General features: G+C 44.3%; 2 protein-coding genes across 11 annotated transcripts in view; one reads left to right on the top strand and one right to left on the bottom strand.

The window, feature by feature from the left end:
* Positions 1 to 866: 866 nt before the first annotated feature.
* Positions 867 to 16,239, top strand: GSG1 (germ cell associated 1). Of its 9 annotated transcripts, XM_056339999.1 has the most exons (10): positions 867 to 2,161; positions 2,485 to 2,612; positions 3,137 to 3,350; positions 7,912 to 8,006; positions 8,157 to 8,242; positions 8,382 to 8,700; positions 11,214 to 11,261; positions 13,571 to 13,723; positions 13,847 to 13,958; positions 15,042 to 16,239. In XM_056339999.1, exons 3-10 carry the CDS (start codon positions 3,211 to 3,213, stop codon positions 15,355 to 15,357), a joined length of 1,269 nt encoding a protein of 422 aa, XP_056195974.1. In that variant the 5' UTR covers positions 867 to 2,161; positions 2,485 to 2,612; positions 3,137 to 3,210; the 3' UTR covers positions 15,358 to 16,239. The 9 variants fall into 9 exon arrangements, with proteins under 9 accessions (XP_056195974.1, XP_056195973.1, XP_056195972.1 ...); XM_056339998.1 differs by lacking the exon at positions 2,485 to 2,612; XM_056339997.1 differs by lacking the exons at positions 867 to 2,161; positions 2,485 to 2,612 and adding an exon at positions 2,713 to 3,048.
* Positions 16,178 to 22,451, bottom strand: part of FAM234B (family with sequence similarity 234 member B) — a 22,261-nt gene continuing 15,987 nt past the window's right edge. Inside the window, exons 9-13 of one of the 2 annotated variants that reach the window (XM_056339996.1) lie at positions 21,196 to 21,277; positions 20,807 to 20,965; positions 20,060 to 20,177; positions 18,691 to 18,917; positions 16,178 to 18,237 (exon numbers count right to left, since the gene is read on the bottom strand). In XM_056339996.1, coding sequence (XP_056195971.1) covers positions 18,232 to 18,237; positions 18,691 to 18,917; positions 20,060 to 20,177; positions 20,807 to 20,965; positions 21,196 to 21,277 — 592 coding nt within the window. In that variant the 3' untranslated portion in view covers positions 16,178 to 18,231. The other variant, XM_056339995.1, reaches the window with a different exon arrangement.

Here is a 22,451-nt window from a genome sequence, read left to right as displayed (position 1 = left end):
ACTGTGGTTTTCAAAGCACCCACCATAACATAACCCCTCTGCTCAGCAATGTAAGTAAAGCTGGTTTTATTATTCCCTTTAGACCAGCGTATTAGACCTTGGCTCCTCTGACCTGTGCTTGCTACTGTCTCTGCTCCACCACAGAAGCCAGCCTGAGAAAGTTGCTCCTGCCTTCTGGCCACCCTGGTTGCTGTACCTTTTGCCATGCTGCCTCTTTATTCATGAATCCTTCCCCTCCCTGTTTTCTCTCCCCCTGCTTCTTTTTTCTTGCCAAAGCGAGGAGGTTTTAATAGCTAAAGAACGAAAACACCTCCCACGCCTCACCTCAAAAAAGCTAACTCTGTCTTACTCACTCTTTGATTTTCAAACCCCTCCTGCTAGCTTAGAGTCTTCCTTTGAAGCACTGGTTCCTCAAATACTAGCGCGTGAGTATAACTTTAGTAAACCGTGTAGTTCCAATGGCCTTCAGGGGATAATCCGTGTGAGTAAATAATTCAGATGTGGGATGGAGACCATGGGCATTTAGCAGAGATGGAAAAGTTTTATATTGGATATTGTGAGCTGGTTGGAATCAAGATATTACAAAGGAATATACGGACTTCAGTACACAACAAAGTAGTATCTGCCTTGCAGAAATTTTTAACAGTAGGCTTGAAGGCCTTCAGGGTGCCCAGGTCATATTGATGCAGGTGGATTGACTAGGTAATCTTTGGAGGCTTCCCCTAGCCCTGTTTATTCTGATTCACCATAGTGAAATGGAGGAAAGATAAAGTGAAACAAAGAACAATTGCTTTGACTTATTTATTTCCATACATGAAACCAAAGTGCAGTGTGGTTCAACTATACTGTTTCAAAATATTTTTTTTTTGCCTTAAAACTGGTATTAAATGTTTCTTTGAGTCCAAGATCACCTACGTATGCGATGTACTCTTTGCACAGTTTAATTTTAGATCCCCAAGTTTTGCCATTATCAAAACAGAATGTCTCTTTTCCACTGGCTTTGTGCTGATTCCAACATCAACAAGTATCAGCTGTGCTGTAGATTTGTGTCTGTGGGAATGACTATGAAGACCCAACTTCACAGTGTAGGGAAACCAGAACTATGTTTGCACTACCAGTCCAGCCATGGCAATGTGGAGTTCAGCACAGCTTACTCCATTCCATTTCTGGGCTGAGGTTTGTACCCTGCATTGTGCTTTATATTGCTGGAGCAAAATTGCTAGCAACACCCGATTAAAACAAGCACTGAATGTTTACTCCCCATCACCGCCACTGTTTTGACTGTAGTGTAAACGCACCACTAATGACTTGGCTGATGGGAGGGGAAAATTACATGTCAGAGCCAAGTACAGAATCAGGAATTCGGGCTGTCAGCCAGCTTGTTAGATCACACTTGTGTGTCTTTAATGAAATGCATTGATTTGTGACTCTTACAATAACATTTTTAAGAAATCATTTCATTGGCTATTTATTTATTTGTTGGAGCAGCCTGATGAGGTTGGAAAACTAAAGCAGACACTGTGCTTACAAATCAAGACCAAAATTTTAAGAATGAGGTTAATTAACCATTGAAATAACTTTTCTAAGGATGTGATGGGTTTTCCATCATATTCTGTTGCACAGTCAATACTAGTTAGGTGTATAAAATATGTACTATCCTGCAAGAGCTCTGTGTATTGCTAGAAATGATTGTCTGAAGTTCTTTGGGTTCTGTTACACCTGAGATGAGACTACGTTGTTGTAATGGTCCCTCTTGACAATAAAAGAACCCATGTGCTTGTAACAGTCATTGAATCTGGGTGTTTGTGATTCTGTGGAGTAACAGACTGAGATCCCGTAAGTAGTAGATTTAAAACTGGCAACATTTTTTATAAAGGGAACTACCAAATTACAAAGACGTCTTCTGCAGAAGCGGATGCCCTGCCGATCCTGCAGCTGATATAATGTACCATGATGAATTAGCAAGCTCTCAAAGAATTAGCCCATCAATAAAATGACAGACTTTGCGCATTTCGAAGCATCTGGTCAGATCTCATGCAATTTCTTGGCTCCTACATGTTCAGTCAGAGAGGAAGATATAGTGGGAAGAGTTCATGATCACCTTTTAGTATTTCACTGGAAGCCATAGAAGAGCAGATGAGGACAGTGAGCAGTGGATAAGGTAAGTGTTTAACTACTTGGACTTTTGTATGAACCCTTTCCTGGACTGGTTCCTCTTTAATATCCTTATAGATCTATATAAAAGTTGTTTTTTTCTTGTCTGCTTACAGTTTATGGCTGGCTAAATATCATAAATAACTTTTTTTTTTTGGGGGGGAGCGATGTTCAGGTCAACACATCCTAGAGTTGCCAGGGTTTTAGTCTGTGAAAAGCAATCCCTTTTAAATATTCTTATGTTGCTATCTAGAAATTGAGGCATCTAGAATCTCTCTTGAGTCCTCAGAGTCTGTGTTGCTGCATTTGTTGGGTTTTTTTTCTTTTCAGGTCTACTTTCTATGTGGTTTTTGAATGGTTGATAACCATAAAGATTAGAAAAAAATCCAGCCAAGACTTGTTCTGTGAAAAAAAAAAAAGGGGGGGGAGGAAAAAAGGTAGTCAGGTCCAAACTGATGGTAAGCTTGTTTTTTCATCTTTTAGATGTATTTACTTGCTCTAATTCAATCTTTATACCTGTTCTGCCACAGGCTTGATGTCTAGCAATGTAAGCTGTTCCTGTTTAAAAACAGAATTCACCTTTAAATGTGCATAGGCTAGAAAAAATATGCCTGGTGAGGTCATTCGCAGAGCAAGAGTTAATGCATCACGCAAACAGCTAAATAAAGGTTACAATCTGAGTGGAATTATTCAGAGCTCAGGGAGAAATCTGGCATTTGCAGTCTGTCAGTGGGTTTGAGAAGTCTAGCTCTTTCAGTATCTGCCACCCAGAGAAATCCTGCTTTCTGTGTGGCAGTAAGGGAGGGGACAGCAGCGCTGGATGGTCTTCCTGTAAAAACAGCAAAAACAGGAGCAGTGGGAAGTGTCATGTGTGAGGAATGTGTGGAATGAGGGGTGAGTATGAGCCCGTCTTTGTCCAGGTTTCACAAAGTGACATTATGGGTGTAAATAGCTGCTCTTCCTCCTCTCTTTCCTGCCTCAGGACAGCTGAAAAGCCCATGTCAGGACAGCATATGAACCTTAATACCCCTGGGGAGAATTGCTGCATGGAGGGCTATGAAGAGCCGTGTGCGTCTTGAGACCTGCCAGCTAAGTATTGCAATTTTTGGGCCCTATCTGGTAAGGGATCCTCGCCCTTCTTTTCCACCAACATCCTTGGGAGTTGGAGGGGTCACTTTGGGCAGGATACACCCAAAGTACATATGTGATACAGCCAGGATAAAAATGCATCACTTATAAATGCCTGGGCTTTTTTAGGGTTGGCAATCTCCATAGAGGTATTGGGTTAAGACTGTGTTTTGCATTTCATTTCCTTGTTTTGTTTCTGTAAGCCAAGTGCTTGGCTTATTGCATAGAAAATCAGCTGCTATGGGCATTCACTTCAATGGGCAAACTTTAAACGAGTCACCAGGGACTGGCTGCTGCTGAGTTCAAAGAGAAGGAGATATCCAAAACCTCTACCCAAGCCAAGTTATGGTGGGAAATACCAGAAACAAAGAGGAGAAAACTGGGAGGCACAGTAGGCTGAAAGACAGATACAGTTTGGGTTTCCTGTCCATAATTGGTCAGATTAAGATGAGGTTGGAATAAGGATTTTTAAAAAACCAAATAATAAAAATTTTGCTAAGGGAAATTTGCTGAACATCAGGAAACATGCTCTGGTGTTGGTGTTCTGTGAGCTGTGTGCAAGAATCTAAGGATGGAAACACATGCAAAAAGTTGATGTGGTACTTCACAAAATACTGGAAAATATATTAGAAAGAATAGTTCCATGCAGGGCAGAAGGTAGAGCAAATGCCCTGCTAAGCTCCTGCATTCATTCCTCTTTTTCCCCAATGATTTCACAAGTCTCCCCAGGCCCAAAGGGAAGGACCCACTCCCATATTACAGGCAAGGTAGAGGTTGTGTTCATAAAAATGGACAAAAGAGGAAGACAGAAGGGGAAAAAAAGAAAAGAAAAGGGAGGAATAGATGTCTAAACTGGAGTGTTGCTTCCCTCCAGCACACATGTGAGCAGCAGACTTCTGAAAAGACGACTAGAGAAAGATTGCCATCTTCTGGAAGGATAAATATCTGCCATTATTCAGAATACCAAATCTGATACATGCATATTTTTGAAACCATAGCATGTTTATGATAAATTTATTTTTCAGTCTGAACTCTTATCCCATATAAATCTAATTCAGTCTCATTCCATCAATATATATGCTGTGATCCCAGCTTTAGAAACTGGATTGTAATGAGACTTTCATTAAGCTTAAAATTAGAAAAATGGTAACATTAAGGATTATCAGTAGAGAGATGGACTTTATCTATTCTGAAAAACAGGCTGTTTTTTTTTTTTTAACTGAGCATAGAGAAGACAAACTTAAGGTGTCCAGATGCAGAGAGACTGAACAATGAAAAAAAATTACCACTCTTCTTTTAAACAGCATCATCTGTTATTCTACCTACTTCAGTAAATTAAGTACATCTGTGTCAAACAGAACCTTTTTATTAATCAAAAAGCCTGCAGGCAGTCCATGGAGCACAGAAACATTTAGCATCGCTTTCAGTTAGCCTGTCTTAGAAATGATTATCTATATTAGAGGAGTTTATGCAGTCACTAGGATTAAAATAGCTGCAGAGCTACTGACCATTCTGCTCGGGGCAGGAAGGGTCAGGAGCCTGTGATAGCACAGCCCACGTATGGGACCGTGAACTTGTCAGCTCTGTCTGCTGCCTGTGCTGTGCAGGGGCTGTCACAGGCCGTGCTGTCACCCAGAGCTATTTGTACACCTGCCTCCCAGCCTCTGGGCTCTGGTGTTGGAAGCAGGGGATGAGAACAGATGGACCGCTGGTTTCCTCTGTCCCTGCAGAGCAGCAGGGCAGGCATGCAGGAAATCTGCCTTGCTCCCTGCCAGTGGTGGTGGGAGCCTCACCCACTTGGCATTGGGCAAAGCTTTTGTGGGGAAGACAGGGTGCATACCTTTGGGATGCTCCTCTCCCTTGCAGTTTGATTCAGTGCAGTGCTGCTCCGTGCCCTCCAGTGAAAGTTTGTTCTCCTGAGAAGTGATGCCATTCTTTTTGCTGTTCTGATACCAAACAATGTGTATCAATACCCTCAGGTATTGTGGGAGCCTTTAAACTTTTGGGACAAGAGCTCAGAGAAGATTTTGGGTTAGTGTGAATCTTTCTGCCTCTCCTTACTAGCCTCCTAAATTCATCCGATGTGAATCTGAGCTGTGAGCTTCTTGCCTTGGTAAAAGTTGCCACTATGAGGGACACTGACGGTCTTCCCGATGCTCCCATCCTTTGGGTGTTGAACTTCTTTGACTCATCACTGTTTCACATACCTCTGTCATGGTGGTGGTGCGGTGGTGCCAGTCTGCTACTCAGCAGCACTTCTGATAAGGGGCTCCTTTGTCCTCAAAATCTCCAGTGCCCATGGGGAGAACTGGATTGGCATCTCTTCAGGGTCTGAAATCCTCAGTCCTCAGAGAAGATGCAATCACATAAACTTCCCTCTCCCCATTTTTTTCTTCTCCCCTTTCTGCAACTGGCAGAACTGGCCAGGAGGATATCCCAGGGCTGGGGGGCTTGTGGCTTTTGTCGTTCTGCTGAGATGGTAGTGCACAGGGCAAGGGGTGACCTGACACCAAGGTTGCTGGTAGTATCTGAGCTAAGGTCACTCATCCCCTGAAGCATTGGCCAGAGAGCTGCCAGCTCACTCCCTACAAGCTCCCAAACAGCACCGCATGGCTGGGATGGCTGGGATGGCTGGGATATTTCTGTGTTTTACAGAAACTTTCTACTCAGTCAATACAGGTCACCCTTCTGCACTTAATCCCAGCCCACAGCACCAATCGCTTCCCGTATAATCTCCCAGAACAGCTGTGCTGTGATTGCATTGTGGATTACAAAATGACCATTTTCCACAAAACAGCTGCTGTCTGGAAGGATAGCATTTAATAATCACTGGGGAGGTGAGGGGGGAGGGGAGGAGACAAAGGAGAAAGGGGTTTTGAAGCAACTGGGGTTTCTTGAAGGATCTAGAGATGAACAAAACAGAAGACAAACCGTGAGTCCCATTTCTGTATTGCTCCTCCAAATTAACAGGACTTCGAGGACTTGCTGCCAAGGTAAATTCAATTCTTTTTCCTTTTGGGACTATCTAGATACTATAGTCAGTTATTCTCAGTAAGTGCTTGGCTTTTACTTCTTGTTCCCTATGTCCCCTGCATCCTTGATCCAGTTTCTTCTAATTTCTTTTTTTTTTTCTTTTTTCTTATCACTTGTTCTGAAATTATATGGCCTTTCAACTACTATCACAAATCAATTGAAGAGAATATTTTTCCTACTATTGAAGATTTAAATTAGAAAAATTATTTTTGTCAATATTATGAGTGGAAAGATTTTTTCTTTAAAATAAAAGCATGAGCAAACTGAAACCTGATGACAGAAAATCTTATAATCAAGCATTCATGAAAAACTGAAAAACTTTTTGTGCTGGTTTCTGTTTTCAGATGAAAAATCATGTTTTTGAGGAGAGCAGTTTTATCTATAATTTCCTTTTCAGTCATAAGCCAAATTTTCCACTGAAAAAAATTCAGTGAGGAATTTGCCACCAACCTTAGCCAGAAACCCTCACATAATTAACTGTTCCTAGTAGGGATCTGCTCTGTGAAAATGCTGATATCCAACATGCCTTCAGATCATGGAAGTCACTAGTTATGGTACCACTAAGATGTTACTGTCTCCAGGGTCCAGCATCTCCATTGCTGAAAGAAAGAAATGCTCTGGTGAAGAGACAAAAAAAGTCTGTGCATAAACCAGTATGGGAATGTTTCAGGAGCTGGGTGTTTTCTTGCCTTTGATGAGGGTGTTCTGGATCAGACACTGTTTTCTCAGTGTGATGAGATGCTAATGAAGTCTTGCTTCCCAAGAGGAGCTTCAGCATCATCTTTACTGACCGTATTTCCGAGCTTGCTGGTTAGCAGAACAAATGCTTCTAACTGCACTACTTTTAGCTGTGGTGCAATCACAAACAATGCAAAGCACAATCTCATATGGTTTATTTATAGCAGTGTCCACAGTGTGCTGGGCCCTTCTCACACATCCAGCTCTGAGTGAGTCAACTGAAGTTACGTGAAGAGGACCAGCAGCAGGCAATGTCTGTGCAAACTGCATCTATTCATGGGCGAATAGATTTTGAGAGTCATAAATAGGAAAGGGTGGGAGTATCTGGATGAAGTTATGCCAAACATAGGGAGTGCCATGTGGGAAGAGACATGCCTTGATTACATGAAAGTTGATGTGTGGGTGGATGACATCTAATCAATCCATGGAGTGATATGCTGGGGTTCTCAGAAGTCAGTGCAGGGTTTTGCAGGAACCATAAAATCTTAAGCTTCCCTCTGAGTGAGAAAGGCCACAGGACCCTGGGACACAAACCACTTTCTGAATTACTTTTTCTGATGAGATGAAACCAGGAAGACTGTTTGTGGCAATGTTTGCTCTTAAAAAAAGCACCCCTTTGGCACTTTGTGTGAGAGCAGAAACATTGTCATCCCACCACTCTACCAAATTTGTGATGTGCAGAATAGTGTTTGCTCAGGTGGGAAGTGCTGCTCTGGAGCTTGAACTCAAGCTGCCAGGCCTGGATAGCTAGGTTTCCCTCCTGAGCAGATCGCTACTTTGATGTGTGACTTTCAGTGATCCAGGAGCATTTTCCTGCCTTTCCCCACTGTGAAATCAATACACTCCCTACCTCCTTAGGTGCAGCAATGAAGTGCTTGGCAAAGTGTTTTGGACACTTGGCAGCAAGAATTTTCATTTAGTTGGACAGAGCATTCATCATGCCCCATCTGAAGGTAACACAGGGTATTTGGGGAAGTTGGTGAACAGCTTTTCCCTACTATTTCTGGGAGTGAATGTGATATCCCTTTTGTTTTGCTCATGTGCTTACACATCCTGATGCATTCAGCCCTGCTATGGATTCTGAGTCACCCTCTCTTCCCCAGTACAGATGTTCAGCATATTTGAAATGGTTGAAGCTGACCTACTGCTTCACTGCCCTGGCTTTCAGGAAACGGTTCTCCCACACTGGGTGAGCTGTTGGGATGTTGTGAGGAGGGCAGAGTGCTCATAACCCCTCTCCACAGGCATGCACTGGGAAGAGCTGGGATTTATAAGGCTAGGTGGGACAAGTGGCTGGTGTGATGGTCCCTCCTGTCTGTGTGTTGTAGATGGAGCTGCTGAAGGGATTGCCATGGCGCCGTGCTTTCCTTGCTGTCATCCTGAACCTGCTGGCTCTCAGCCTCTCCACCACTGCCTTGCTCGGCAGCTACTGGTGCACTGGGACCCAGAAAGTGCCCAAGCCTCTGTGTGGGAAGAGCAAAGCCACCAAGTGCATTGGTGTCCCCGTGCCGCATGATGCAGGTGCTAGCAATGTTTCGTCCCAGGATGTGGTGCACTACAGCTGGGAGACCGGGGACGACCGCTTTGCCTTCAGATACTTCCACACAGGGATGTGGCTTTCCTGTGAAGAGAGCATGGAAGGGCCAGGTAGCGTCTTGCCCAGGCAGCCACAAGTTCTTCCCTTGTATTCACTCCACAGGAGTTTGGAAATGAAAGGCAGGAGGCTGACAACTCTTGGGAGAAAAGCCTTCTTCATTTTCCTAGATGGCATCAGAACTGTGCATTGCTGTGGTCATATTTCTGTCCTTCATTGGGATGTTTACAGAGGGGAACAAGGGAGAATGATTGCCTCTGGTGTGTCCTTCAGCCTGGAATAGGGGCTGTGAAGTGCAATTGGTGGTGGTGGCAGTGATTGTGATGGCACCATCCATCCAGATGTGAACTGCAGTAAGCCTCCCTTCCCTTTCCCTGTATCTCCATTCCTACATGCAGCTTACTTCCTGCTTTCCAGGCCACATTTGTGCATGTCCCCTCAGAAATCTAAGTGGGGTGATTTTATGCAGTGTTGTCAATTCATAGTTAGCACTGTGAGGACTGCAATAGTTGGTGTTCTCCTTAAAACACCAAATGGAGAGATTTTGTGAATTGAACTGGGACTGGGCTTTTTTTCAATTTTTTTTTTTTAAAAAAAGGAAGTACTGCCTTATAGATACAGAGAAAACCTGGAGGATCGGAACCTAGAGGAACTAAAGCTAGGAGTCAAATTGACCTAAGGATTGGAGCTGCAGTACTGTAATTTTTTTATTTGTTTTTGTGATATTGTGACAGGTTTCATTTGTGATTTTTGACCATGTGGGACTGGCACTGTAAACTCTGGAGTACCAGGGGCTGATCATGCAAACTGTACCAAACCCCTTTGGTGCTTCCCTTCACCCTTGACTTGCTCCTGTCCAGCCCTGCTGAAGTCCTTCTGCTGAAACCTGTGCCATGCTAGCATGTACTGCCATGCAGTACAGTGCACAGATGCTCTTTATGGCCTGGCACACACATCAAGGATCAGAACTGACTTGAAAGGTGGCCAACAGGGAGATTTGTATCTAAAGATACAGTGATGAAAGTTACTTTCATCAGGCCCATTCCCCTGATCCCACTGCCCTCCCTTCAGCTGTCCCCAGACACAAACATCTCACCTTTAACTAAGCCATCATTCTAGTATAGTGTTTCTCATTTTCTTATCTGTTGCTGTCACAGTTTGAAAATAAAGGACTGGTGCATAAAAGCAGACAGAAGTGGGGGTGGGAGCAGGAGAGAATGTGCTTCAAACTCTCATGTCCTAACGAGATGTCTGCTTCATTATGAGCATTTCCAGACATGCTGTGGAAGATGTGTTTATTTGGGACTGGTTTGGGTTGGGGTGTGTTTCCATGGTGCTTATGGGAATGGGATTACATCCCTTGACAGCTTTCTCTGAAAGACTTCTCTGGCCACCAGACAGTTCTGGAATAACCCCAATGCCTGAAGGAACACAGAGAACACATTACATCTGGATTGCAGCAGAGCACAGGGTAGAGCACACAGTCTCAGTCCCCTGCTTCCTGTAAATCGAGTACAGCCCACCCACTACTGTGGGTCTTTGAAGCAAGTGCATAAACCAAAAAAAAAAAAAAAAAAAAAAAAGGGCTACTATGAGGAAAAGAAGTTTGAGTTGAGCTGGAAAAAGGATTTCATTATTCAGGCTAATCTCAGGATCAGTTCAGATGAGCTATTACTGAATAACTTCATTGAAGTTCTAGGTGAAGTAGCAAATTGCAAGTTAATGAGGATTGCAGATGGCACTAAACTGGGTAGTGTCCTGAGAGCTGTGGATGACAGAAGCAATACAGGAGATTGGGAGAGATTAGAACTGGGGATAGAAATTAAGAAAATGAGATTCTTACATGAAAAGCAGCAGGCTGATACTTCTGGGAGAAAATACTGTGCCAAGCAGAGAAGAGCCTCAAATCCAGTAATGAAGTATGCAGTAAGAGAGACTTACAGATAATAACGATGCACCTTCAGCTGAGACAGTTTGCATCTGGGCAACATAAAAAGCCAAAGCAAAATATGAACAATCTTTGTCCAAATAGCATGCCTAAAATGTGTAGGCAGAAGAACCATATTTCTGCATGATTTTCTGCCACAGAAGAGAGACTCATATCTCTGTCATTCAGCATTTCACTTGGGGAGATTTTTTTTTACTTTCTTCTATGGGAAGCAGTTCTAGAACTGCTTTGCCGAGACTGGGGTGAGTTGGAATTCATATGAAATTCACATCCTTAGCAGACATGGTGGGTCTGCAGTTTGTTATAAGCCACACCCGTAATAGGCTTGACCAAAAGTAATGCTGTGAATGAGTAGCAACAGATTTTTATATTCACCAGAGGCTTGTAAGATTCACAAATTGCTATTTTTTTTTTTCTGGAAAGGCCACTTCTAGTTTTCCAGGCAGATGTTGCTTTCCCCTACCTTGCCCCAGTGGAGGTCTGGAAAGTTAGTCAGAAAGAGAGCAGAGGTGAGAAGATCTGATGGGTAGACTGAGCTATGTGAGAGGAAGAGATTTTCTTTTCCCTTACATACCCTGCATTGTTTTGCAAACTAATACCTTTGTTTTTGTGTTTCAGAAGAGAAATGCCGTAGCTTTATAGAGCTTTCACCACCAGCGGAGAGAGGTAAGAGCGAATCCCCATACCTCACTGTAGCTGCCCAGTGCTCCTCCTTGGGATGGGGAACCTGCAACATTTCACCTTTGGGTGCCCAAAGAGCCAGGCATGAAATCCTGGCCTCATGGTTGCTAAAGGAGCAAAGATTTCCTTCCAGATGTTTGCCTAAAGCACTGCCATCTGTGAAGTTAGTGCTGGAAACTTCAGACCCTCTCCCATATGAAGTGGGATTTGTCTCACCTAGTAAGTTGCCCAGTCTAAACTTGTCATCTTGCTGTAGTCAGCGGGGGGGGGGGTGGGGGGGTGGGGGGTGGGGGCTGTGTATGGACGCCACCTGAGGGCAGTCCCTCCCACATATGCCACATTGCCACATGTTGACACAGTGCTTCCTTTTTGGGGTCTAACGTGATGACTCTGGAAGCTGAATCACCTCTTACTTTGTGGTCAGTGATCAGGACATCTGAAAGTAACACTTTCAGGGTAAAATCCTTGTCTCATCAAATACAAAACTTCATTTAGGTTGGAGAGCTCACCTCTCCTGTCATTGTCATGTGTCAGATTATCCTGGAGGCAACTTCAGTACGCCTGGATGTATGTGTACATATGCAATGGAGATTTTACTTACTGAAAGCTTTTCAGTTGGTGTGGGCTTGCTAACTGTTCCCTGAGATGGAGGCTGGAGGCAAGTAATTTCAGAGGATGTTCATATGTTGAAGGAAAGGCCCTGGGGTGCAGAGCCTGCGTCTGTGTTCAAGCCATGAGAGCAAGGGCTGTACCAAACTCTGGGGAATTGCAACAGCCAGCAGGCAGCAGGGAGATCAATACTTTCAGGGAGCTCATCTTCTTTTTCTGCCTTTTTTCCCTTATTTTAAAAACACTGGCAAATACTGCTGACCTGCTTTTATAAAGCAGTGTGCATTCCCAGGTGAGTGGCCCCGTGCAAGTGGCATGCAGTGGCATTGCTGGGCAGATTAACCTGGGTCACTCTTGGCACAACAGCAGGGTAGAAAAACCTCCCGTTTATTCTTTTGGGAAACAGTATTCACACAATTCAAATACTGCTGGTGGTACAAGATTATTTTGAAGTCATGCAGATCTCCACTTTGTCATAAAATGAATGACTTAACTGCATTTACTGAATGACTCTTGCATTTACCGCAAAATACTCACTTCAAAGGGAGTAGCAACACATTTTTCTTCTTTCTCACCTTCTTGTGCTTCATTCCCAGCCCAGGCCTCTTTCAGCAATCCGAATTCTAAATGGTCTCCCTGATGGTGCTGCAGCAAGCAAGTCAGCTCCTTTAAGCAGGGAATGCAGCTCATCAATTCTTGCTGAAAAGCTGGGTGATTCTATGGAACTAATGATGTTGAGGAGTCAAGTCAGTGCCACATTAATGAAGGCTTTCTTCACACTCCTTTTCCCCAGTTGAATGTCTCCTCTACAGCCATTAATAGTTGCTAACAGTAGTGTTCACAGTGCTGCTTCATTTGTCAGATTAATATTTCTTCCTCAGTGCATCCTGTGCTTTTCCACAGCCCAATGTTACAGAGCACCTTTTCTCGTTCTCCTCCAAGCCCTACTGCACAGTGAGCTGTGGACTGTGGTATCACTTAAGTCCCACTCATAATCCCAGCATGAAAGTACCTGCACTCTGTTCAAGCAGCTGAGTGAGTGGTGAATATTATTGCCCTCGCTGGACATCCACACCTAGGAATGTAGTTTCATTTTAATTGGAGTTTCAGTGAGAAATACAGGCTTGTAAGGGCCTTCCTGAATTCCAGGGCCCAGATCCCAGCTGCAGTTGTGGATGCACCATCCAGTTCTTTACTTAACCAGTTGAGTCCCAGGTTAAGAGTTTTTTGCCTCCATTGTTGTGATTAGGAACCTACTCTGAAGGTCACTACACTAATGGATAAGAACCTTCTACCTTTCAGCTCAGACGTGTTTGTGGCCAACCTATGACCACTAGGTCATGTGCTAATAATACTCAGTTGCTTTCCCTGCCATCTTTTTCCCCTTGGTGTCCTCCTTGCTGTTTATGAATAATGCTGGCTTGTTTACAGACAGCATTTTAGATCCTCTCAGCTTTTGCCATGCCATACTAGCCAAGCCATATTCTGTGACAGACTCTTTGTCCCCTTCAGCATCCTTTGAGGCCTTGCTCACAGGCCAGGGGGATTGCTTTTGGATGTTTGTTGTTTTCCTCCTTTCCCTTCTTTCCAAAGGACATCCTTTCAGGACTGGGTTGGGAAGGGCGAGTACTCTCCCTTGAACAAGTCATCCTATATTGATGTGAGAAGTCTCTGGTTCCTGGCAGGAATCCTGTGGCTGTCGCTGGGATCAGAGATGCTGTACATCAGCTTGCTGCTCATCAGCTTCATCCTCCTGATGGTGGAAATGCTGCATACTGGCAATCCTGTCTGTGGGTTGAAGCTCAACGCCTTTGCTGCTGTCTCCTCAGTGCTGTCGGGTAAGTGTGTTACTGCAGGCTTGTAATCACAGCAGCAGGAGAGCCTCCTCTCCCACACAAGGCTGAAGTATGCTGCTCTGGCTCCTGCTATAACTTCCTTGCTTTCTTGTCTTTTGGGTCCAGGTCTCCTTGGGATGGTGGCACACATGATGTACACTCAAGTCTTCCAGGCAACAGTTAGTCTTGGACCAGAGGACTGGAGACCACACTCATGGGACTACGGCTGGGCATTCTAGTAGGTGAACTCTGAAGCCATCTTCACCTCCCCATCCTTTTGGGCTTCATCCATGCTACACCGTGCCAAAACCCACCTCCTCCTTCTTGACTTTCTGTGTTTGCAAAGACAGGCATACCATGGTTTTCCTACTGCTCATCTCCTGTCTTTGCCTCGTCCCCTGCTTTAACAAATAGTTGCCGAGTTACTTAAATGAGTAGCTACTGGCTAAAATGAGACTGGCAAAACAATGGGATCACACCCAAACAAGTGCCTGCAACCCTGATGACTAATCAGGTTTGCCCCTATGTTGGTTTGCCCTGTTTGGTCTCAGCTCTTCCCTGTGTGAAGAGGCCAGTGTCACACTTGCCATGATGCTCTCAAATATGTCTTCTTTTTCTGCAGTTTAAGTAAGTTGCATGCTGGCATCTTCCCTAACGAATGTCCAAAGGGCGTATTCCTGCAGCACCAAGCCTAGACATGTCCTTAAACATGTGGATGCTGCAGCCAGGAAAAGCAGCTGCAAAAAGCAGGTGACTCACTCAGGATTCCTTTGTCTAAAGGCTACAAAAGCCAACTGCAGCTGATATGCCTTAACTGACTTGAAAAACAGCTGGCTGAGCCTTGCAAGTGCCCATGGAAAGCGCAGGCTCAATTTGCACTGCTGTACTGACAATGACCACATTGATTCTTAAGACTTAACACCCCAGTGCCATGTGCCAGCCGTGGACACAAAATGTCAGCACAGGCATCTAGTGATGCTCAAGTAGACATGCCTCATGCCCAGGAAGACACTGAGCAGCCCTGTAATACTACAGAACTTGCTTCCAAGCTGTGCTGTCCTGCTTTTTCCTGCTTTTTCCCTGTATCCCTCCCTTCCCTGTGGCAGGGATGATCAGTATTCACCCCACCAATCCGAGAAGGATCTTGTGGTGGGATAACCCCTAAGAACTGTACTGTTATGAGCCTTAGTCTTTCTAGTTCATGTCCATGCCCAGCAACTTCTGTCTGGCAAATCAATTCCTTATTTGATTTGAGTTGCACGCAATTCAATTCCTTACTCGGCTTCTCACAGCATGTGCTGTTCTTGTGCCTCTCCTGTAGCATGGCCTGGGCCTCCTTCACCTGCTGCATGGCCTCTGCTGTCACCACTCTCAACACCTACACCAAGACAGTGCTGGAGTTCAAAAGGAACCACATCAAGGGCTATGATGGGACCTTCAAGGATCAGCCTCAGCACCACCAGTGCTTCATACAGCAGCAAATAAGAAGCTACTATGAGCCCCAAGACAAGTCCCTCCACTCAGTCTCTGAGGGAGTTGACTTCTACACTGATCTGCAGCAGAAAGTGCTACAGCGGGAACCAGAGATGGAGCTGGATGAAGTCTTGGGACAGACAATAGGCGAGGATCGCTGTTAGGGGAGTGTGCAGGGGCAGAGCAATGGGGTTTGGGAGGCACTAGAGCTCTGAGCCAAACACCAGCACCACTGTTAGCAAGTTCTTGGGGAGCTCTTCCTTCCTCTATGGTTTGGGGAGCGAGATGGACACTAGACCAGAGTAACAGCAGTGCCAACAGCACGGTGGGTCCTCCCTGATCATAGTTTGATGGGTGTCCCCAGCTGGGCAGGGTGAAACTGGAGCGACATGTTGTTGATGCCAGCTGTCTCCAAGCCCTTTTAGAGAGTTGAGGCAGATGTCCTAATCCCAGCAGTACTGCACCTGGGAATAGATAGCACCGTCCAGCTGGTGAACTGCAGTACTGGGCCTTTCTGGGTGGTGTCACATTGACCTTCCAGCAACCGTCCTGGTTCAGTGCTATGGCGAAGGGCATTGGTGCTCATATTGATTGGCTGTAATCCTCTCTGAACACCCTGTTTATTCTTCATTTCCAGGCCCAACTTCCTCTTCTCCCTGCCCCCAGATTAAAAGCGCTGCTGCAGTAGGAATGGGGGTTTGCTTTCAAACAACTCTCTCCTCCTCCTCTTTCCTATCTGTCATGACTCCCACATGCTTTCTTCTTGTTTCTCCCACCCAAAATCTCCCATTCTGAGATACTTGCCTGTCTGTCTCTTTCTGCTGTGCTTCTCCACAACCTTTAAGAATCCTTGGTTAGACTTTTGCTTTGTTTCTCTTCATCTATCACCTCTTCCCCATTGTAAATGTAAAAATACCACAAACAATCCGCAAATCAAGCAAACTCATCTCTCACAGATGGAACACTGGTTCACGTGACACATGATGCTGTACATAGTATTTATTTGCTCCACTGCAGTTCACAGTTCAAATACATTTTCCCAACAATATACAGACAGACTCTTTATTCACAGTGGGGATGTGTGTGTGCGCGGGCAAGGTGAATTCACATTACGGAGGAGCTAACATCACTTAAGTATCAATTGTCTCAGGAAGAACCTCAGCAGAATAACTACTTCAGGTAATGGCCACTTCACCTTTCCCAGCAAGGTGGTGGCTAGGAGGGGCACTCCTGTTTAATCCTTGTATGTTACTGGTCCTCATGCTTTCACTCCCTATTATGCAGCTGTATTAACTGACTATATGTTATAAACACTAACTCCTGTCTGGAGGAAAAGGCCAGGCCTAGAGCTGTTGCTACAGTTGTGCTAATATATACAAAGCTATTTACACAAAAATACCATTAAACATATACAAACTGTTCACAGGCTCTGACATTAAGAGAGCAGGGCCCAAGGACCAGCCTTGGAGCTTGCAGCTGATCGCGAAGGGCTATCCTGAAAGCTTTATACAGAGATGCAGGGATGGAGAACAAAGAGGGTGATACAGCAAGGAGAGATGTCAAGAGCCCAGGAGAGCAAACCCAAGGTAGATGTGCTCATCTCAAAGGAGGGTCAAACTCCTACCATCACCTCACCACTCGTAGAGAAGTACAGGAAGGCTGGAAGGGAATGTGCCAGCAGGAGGACAGAAGAGTCCTTTGCAATCCTCATCTCAGCCTGGCTCTGCCCAGTGTCAAAAGTCAGACCTAGAAAGGCGTACTGGGAAAACAGTTCCTATTGCCCTGCACTGTGGGGACCTGCTGGGGCACCGAAGCGGTTGCTTTTTACATGGTCATTTCTATTACAAGAAAATTCATGTAGATTCTCTGCAGCTGCAACACAGGAGGCTGATGGCACTCAGAGGCACAGTTCAAAGCGTTAAACATACTGTGAGCAAATGTGCCATGGGGGTAATCTGTTCCTCCTGGAACTGCACACAGGCCTGGGCTGGCAAGGGAATGGTAACATTGAGCCCAGAACAGGGGTAAAATGCACAGAAAAGCTTTCCATTCTGCTTCTGTCTGAGCCTCTAATCCCCTACACAGCGGTAAGAGAATCAGCTTTGCTGTGACTGGATCTAGTGTGACCTTTACAGTGCCAATGGGGATCTGCTAGGAATCTACCTCAAAAGGGCTGTGATGCATTTGCAAAGGGGGACTCAGCTCATGGAACTGCAATATGAAGTTACAGTGACACACTGGGTTTATAAAAAGCTTAGGGATGAATAGAAATAAGATGTGAACCTTTCACTTCTACATGAAGTAGAAGGTTCTTCACTTCATCAGCCACATGAACCTGTCCTGAACTTGGGATTGGGGATCAAAATATACAAGTGCAAGGCCGGCAAATGCTGTGAGGACCATCTTTCTCTAAATCAAGTAATTCAGCCAGATAGTGAGTTTGTTACTGTGAGTTAGTTTCTCCATTCTGAGGGGACAGAACAGAGGAGAGCACAGGAAAGGCTGTAGACAAAACTAGCCCTGACGGAGCCAGACAGAGGCTTCTCCAAAAATACAATGATAAAAGCAGGTGGTGTCCTTTAGCCACACCATCTGCCTTGAGTCATCATGGCCTACTCTAGGCCTAGAGCTTGTTTGACTGCCTGGGAATACTGTCTGGACATAAAAAGGAGCTCCCTTAATCCCATTCATAAATTAAACATACAAAATATATACATATATTGTATAAATTAATATATATATATAAAACCTGGTTTTATATATATATATGTGTATAAATTCTAATTCACATTTCTGCATTACCTGGAAGGAAGCATGCAAGAACGGCATATGGAGGGGGAGACGCTGAACAAGATTCCTCTGGTACAGGACAGGTCTGCCTAGGAAAAACCTGACTCCAGCAGCATTCTCCAGGAGGCTGAAGAAAGTGCTTTTAGCCCCGATTCCGTCTACACAGCAGTTTTTCTGAAGATCCAGAGCAGCTTCCTGTATTCCCCATACAGGCCACAGGTCCAACCGAAATCTGAGGAACCACCAGGCTAGAGCTGGAGAAGGAAAGGCAAACAAAAACTAAAGCCAGAACCCATTATCATCCAGTCTGGTAGAGAAAATTGGTAATTCACAGGTCAGCAACTGAACCTGGGCACCGCTATATGGAAGACCCTTGTCTGCCCATGTCAAAACAAATGATCTCTGTCCCACCTCTCTGTTCCCTCTGTGAGTCTCTCAGTCCCTTATGAGCATCACCCCTGGTTGCTTCGAAGATCCCCCTCCTTGTCCAACTGTCAAAGTACAGCTGGGTCTCACAATCTGTCCAGCTTATGCCCAAAGGGGCAGCCAGTCATCTTAACAGTCTCTTTGCATCCCACCAGTCTCATCCAAAGAACAACACCTCAAAGAACTGCACCTCAAAGAACACTCAACAACTGTGTCTGTAGGGAAGAGATCAGATGTTTTCAAAGGCCTGGATTTAATTAGTTTTTCCTGCACAATCTCACCTTCTGAGGAAAGTCAACAAATTTCAGTCGGGCAAGAAATCGCCTCACTTCTCCACGGCTGATTTTGGGAGTGGTGGTGTCCTTTAGCCACACCATTCGACCTTGACTCATCATGGCCCACTTCAGGCCCAGCTTGCTGACCGAGAGAAATCCTGGTTGTTTTTCAGAGGTTGCAGTTGTTGTCACAGTGATGTGAAATGCATCCTTCTGGAGATCATTAATGCCAACTGGTCCACCAGCAAAGGGTGAGAAAACATTAGTGAGGAGTAAATGCTTACATTTCTTCCAAAAGAAATCTTACAGTCTTTACTCAGTCAAAGTAGGGTCTGGACTAAGGGTATAGTCAGTCTGAATTTACAATTGCATGTACCTTAGTTAATCACAGAAAACTACTTTAAGTTAAAAATTTTCCATAGAAATAACCTGAAATTTAGATCAGAAATGGAAGAGTTTGGTTCCAGGTGATGTTTTTGAGCTTGACATAGGAGATGCACATATTTCAGTAATGCAGTTCAGTTTCAGAGAGGTTTGCTCCCACACCTGTTAACAGCTATTGTTTTACCTCTTAGAGAAGGGGAAATCAGTAAAGCATGGGCAAGTCAGTTCAGTCGCTGCAGAATAATCTGTACAGACCTCGGAAATCCCAGTTTCTAATAAACACCTCTAAAATTATAATCTATTTGCTCTTGACTGAGCTGTGTTTTTAATACAACTCCAATCAGATGCATCACTATGTAGCAGCTGTTCTAAGCTTCCTCAACTGCTAGACTCAGTGCTGAATGAACTGATCTTTTATCCCACATCCTCCCATGCTCAACAGGCTGGCTGCTGGTTGATCTGCTTTAGAAAGAGCAAGGAAATCCAGCAGGGACTGTACAGTCTTGTACAGATGTTAACTCTAGATCTACTTTTCCCTGAAAACACACGTTTAAATATTTTAGATTCTCCCCTTTCAAAAAGAAAGGAAGAAGCAGCACAGCTGCTATGCCAGAGAGCCCAAGAAGACGGTCAACAAAGTTGGATGTATCTGAGATGACACAGAAAGGTTTCATAGTGCTTCTTCAGGTACCATCGTAAAACATAAATAGCTCCATGGAAAGCAAGGGAACTTCTCTTGTGTAAAATATGCATGAAATCAAACTCAGACCTTTCCTTGCTTAAACATGTGCAAGTAACTTGGTGGGTCTTTCATTTGCAAAGTGGGAGTTTGACAGAACCATCCTTCAGAAGGAAGAGGAATCTTATTTCCCATTGTGGTGGACCTCAAGTGCTACCTTTAAAGGCACAACTACACCCCACTGTTTCTCACAGCTACCTCTCCCTCCATATTTCTTTTAGCCTTTGTAGTTTTTCCTCCATTTGTACTCACCTGCTGAAGCAATGATTTTGTCTGTTGCATTGGTGAGGTCCAAAAGAACTGTAGGAAAAACAGGATGAAGAAGATAGAGGTGATGCAGCCCTGGGTGCTCAGGTCTGGGACCAGGTTGCTGTTGGAACAAAGGACAGACAAAAACGTTACAGCTGGCTAGCAAAGAGGAGTCTAGCTTTGCCAAGAAATAAACAAGTTTTCTGACACTGCACTGTCTTTACATGGATCAGAGAATCAAAAATTCTGTGGTTTTACAGAGACTAAATCCTGTAGAGGTTTTTTTTTTCTAAAACAGATTTTGCTCCACAACTTCTTTTTGGTAAGGTTGAGATCTGGGCTTTGTCACGTCCATCTTTATGGGTGAAGCTACAGTCTGGAAGTTTGAGTCTCCATGCTGACTTGTGTGCCAGCATGCAGAGAAGTGCTCTGGGGCTGGGAACAAATCTGCAGTAAAAATACCTCAGTGTTGCAGAAAAAAAATGAAATACACACAGAAAGTTTTGGTTTTATGGACACAAACTTTCTGTCAATGAAGTTTTCTAGTGAAGAATTTGCACACAAAACCTCCTGTGTTTTTAGAACAAACTTAGAGAAACTTAAAGTCAGACTGTCAAAGCAAAAGGAAAAGATGTCGCTGACAGCCTTCTTATATGGCAGGTTTAAAGGTCAATTACACTAAGAATAAAAGACAGAGACTGCACCTGTCTTACAGATAAACCTCAAAGAGAAGAAAGGATGCTTGCTCACCAAACTTTGTAATACAGCCTGTGCTTCATCAGCCCAGAAGAGAAAAACAGATTTCTTGTCCAAAGTCATGACTGACAGTGCATCATCAAGTTGTTGCTTCTGCCATGGGAGCTCCTGGTGCCAAACAGGGAGGCCAGATTTGCCGTCTATCACCACCACCTCAAGGCAGGGGAGAGATCTAGCATTAATGGGTGTCCAGGTGTGGGTGTACAGAGAGCCTCTTTGCAGTGGCATGGCCTGTGGTGTTCCCTTTCATGCCTGTGGCCACACAGCAATAAATGTCAGCCACAGAAATGGGAAGAGCAAGGAGCAGGGAATGATTGTCCCTTTCTACCCAACCTCCCTCACTCCTATGCTGCCATTGCCCTCCTTGCCTTCACTTGTTTTACCTTTTTGTTTCCATTTCCAGTCTGTGCTTGCAGCATGAAGTCCAGAGTTTGGTCAGCACCAAAGTAACCTGGTACAGGCTGGCTGCAAATTTGGAAAAAGAAATATTCAGCCCGATGACAGAAAAACAGGGATTTCAGATGGAGGCAGCACAGTTGCTTTCATCCTCCATTCTTAAATGCCTCCACGCCTCTTAAAAAGGCAGGATTTGCAAGCCTAAATAAGATCTTCTATCCACTCAAAACTGTTCTGACTGTAAGGAAACATTTTTTGGTGGATCAGAAAAATGAAAAATGATCAGGCAGCCCATGGTGCTTGTTAGCCATTTATCTGAATTGTCTGTGTGTGGGGCATACCTTACTGGGCAGTGTAGACATCTCTTCATTACCCTGTAACATGACTCTCTTTCCTTAGCATGAGAACTTGTACAGTTTTGCTATGGTCATAAAAAATTACCTAGTTCTTTCAAAATGCATCGGCAGATTTGACCTCCTGCTGAAGGTGTATTTCCCAGGCCGCCGAGAGTGAAATGGCTCTTAATATATTGACCATTAATGTCAGCCCATGATTCTTTGTTTTCTTACTGCTGGCAGTTTTACAAGTCTTTTCATACCTTCAGCAGTTTAAATGAAGTTCCCCCTCATCCCTTCTGGGTGTTACATCCCTTTTGGGTGACATAACACTATTACTTGAATATTTCTCATTATAACTGTTTTCTAACCATCTTGCTTGCCTTTGGCTTTCTGAGTTTTACCTCTGTCTTCCTTAAGTTCACCACAGCTAGACACAAGGTTCTAAATAAGCACAAACGCTTCCTCAAAATTCACAGAATCAGAGATTTTATGGCAAGGCCGGATCATCAGAATATGTCCTCCCTCCTCTTGTTTATGATAGATTGCAGTATTTCACACAATTAACCAATTATCAGTAGGCTGACTTTGACTAGACCTACTACCCATGAGGCTTGCTACAAAAATACAAAGATGAGATGAATTCATCACTTCTTGTGACAGTCAGTTCTAATGATTAATCTCATCCAAAGAAACATGCCTGCATTTTCATTCTCTTGAATATGAATGGCTTTCACTCCAAGGCACTTGCTCTTGCTATGGCAAGATTAAAATACCTGCTAGCTCCTATTACTTACACATGCTTATGAACTTATCTTTCAGGCTCCTCCTTGATCATATAAACCCACTGACTTAAATCTTCTATGCTAAAGCATTTTTCCCAGTCTTTTTCTCCAACCTTTTCCAGC

Source organism: Falco biarmicus, chromosome 5 (genome assembly GCF_023638135.1).
Source record: "Falco biarmicus isolate bFalBia1 chromosome 5, bFalBia1.pri, whole genome shotgun sequence".
In the NCBI taxonomy this organism is placed as follows: domain Eukaryota; kingdom Metazoa; phylum Chordata; class Aves; order Falconiformes; family Falconidae; genus Falco; species Falco biarmicus.
The sequence above is the reverse complement of the archived record's forward strand: the minus strand, read 5'-3'. Positions and strand labels throughout refer to the sequence as shown.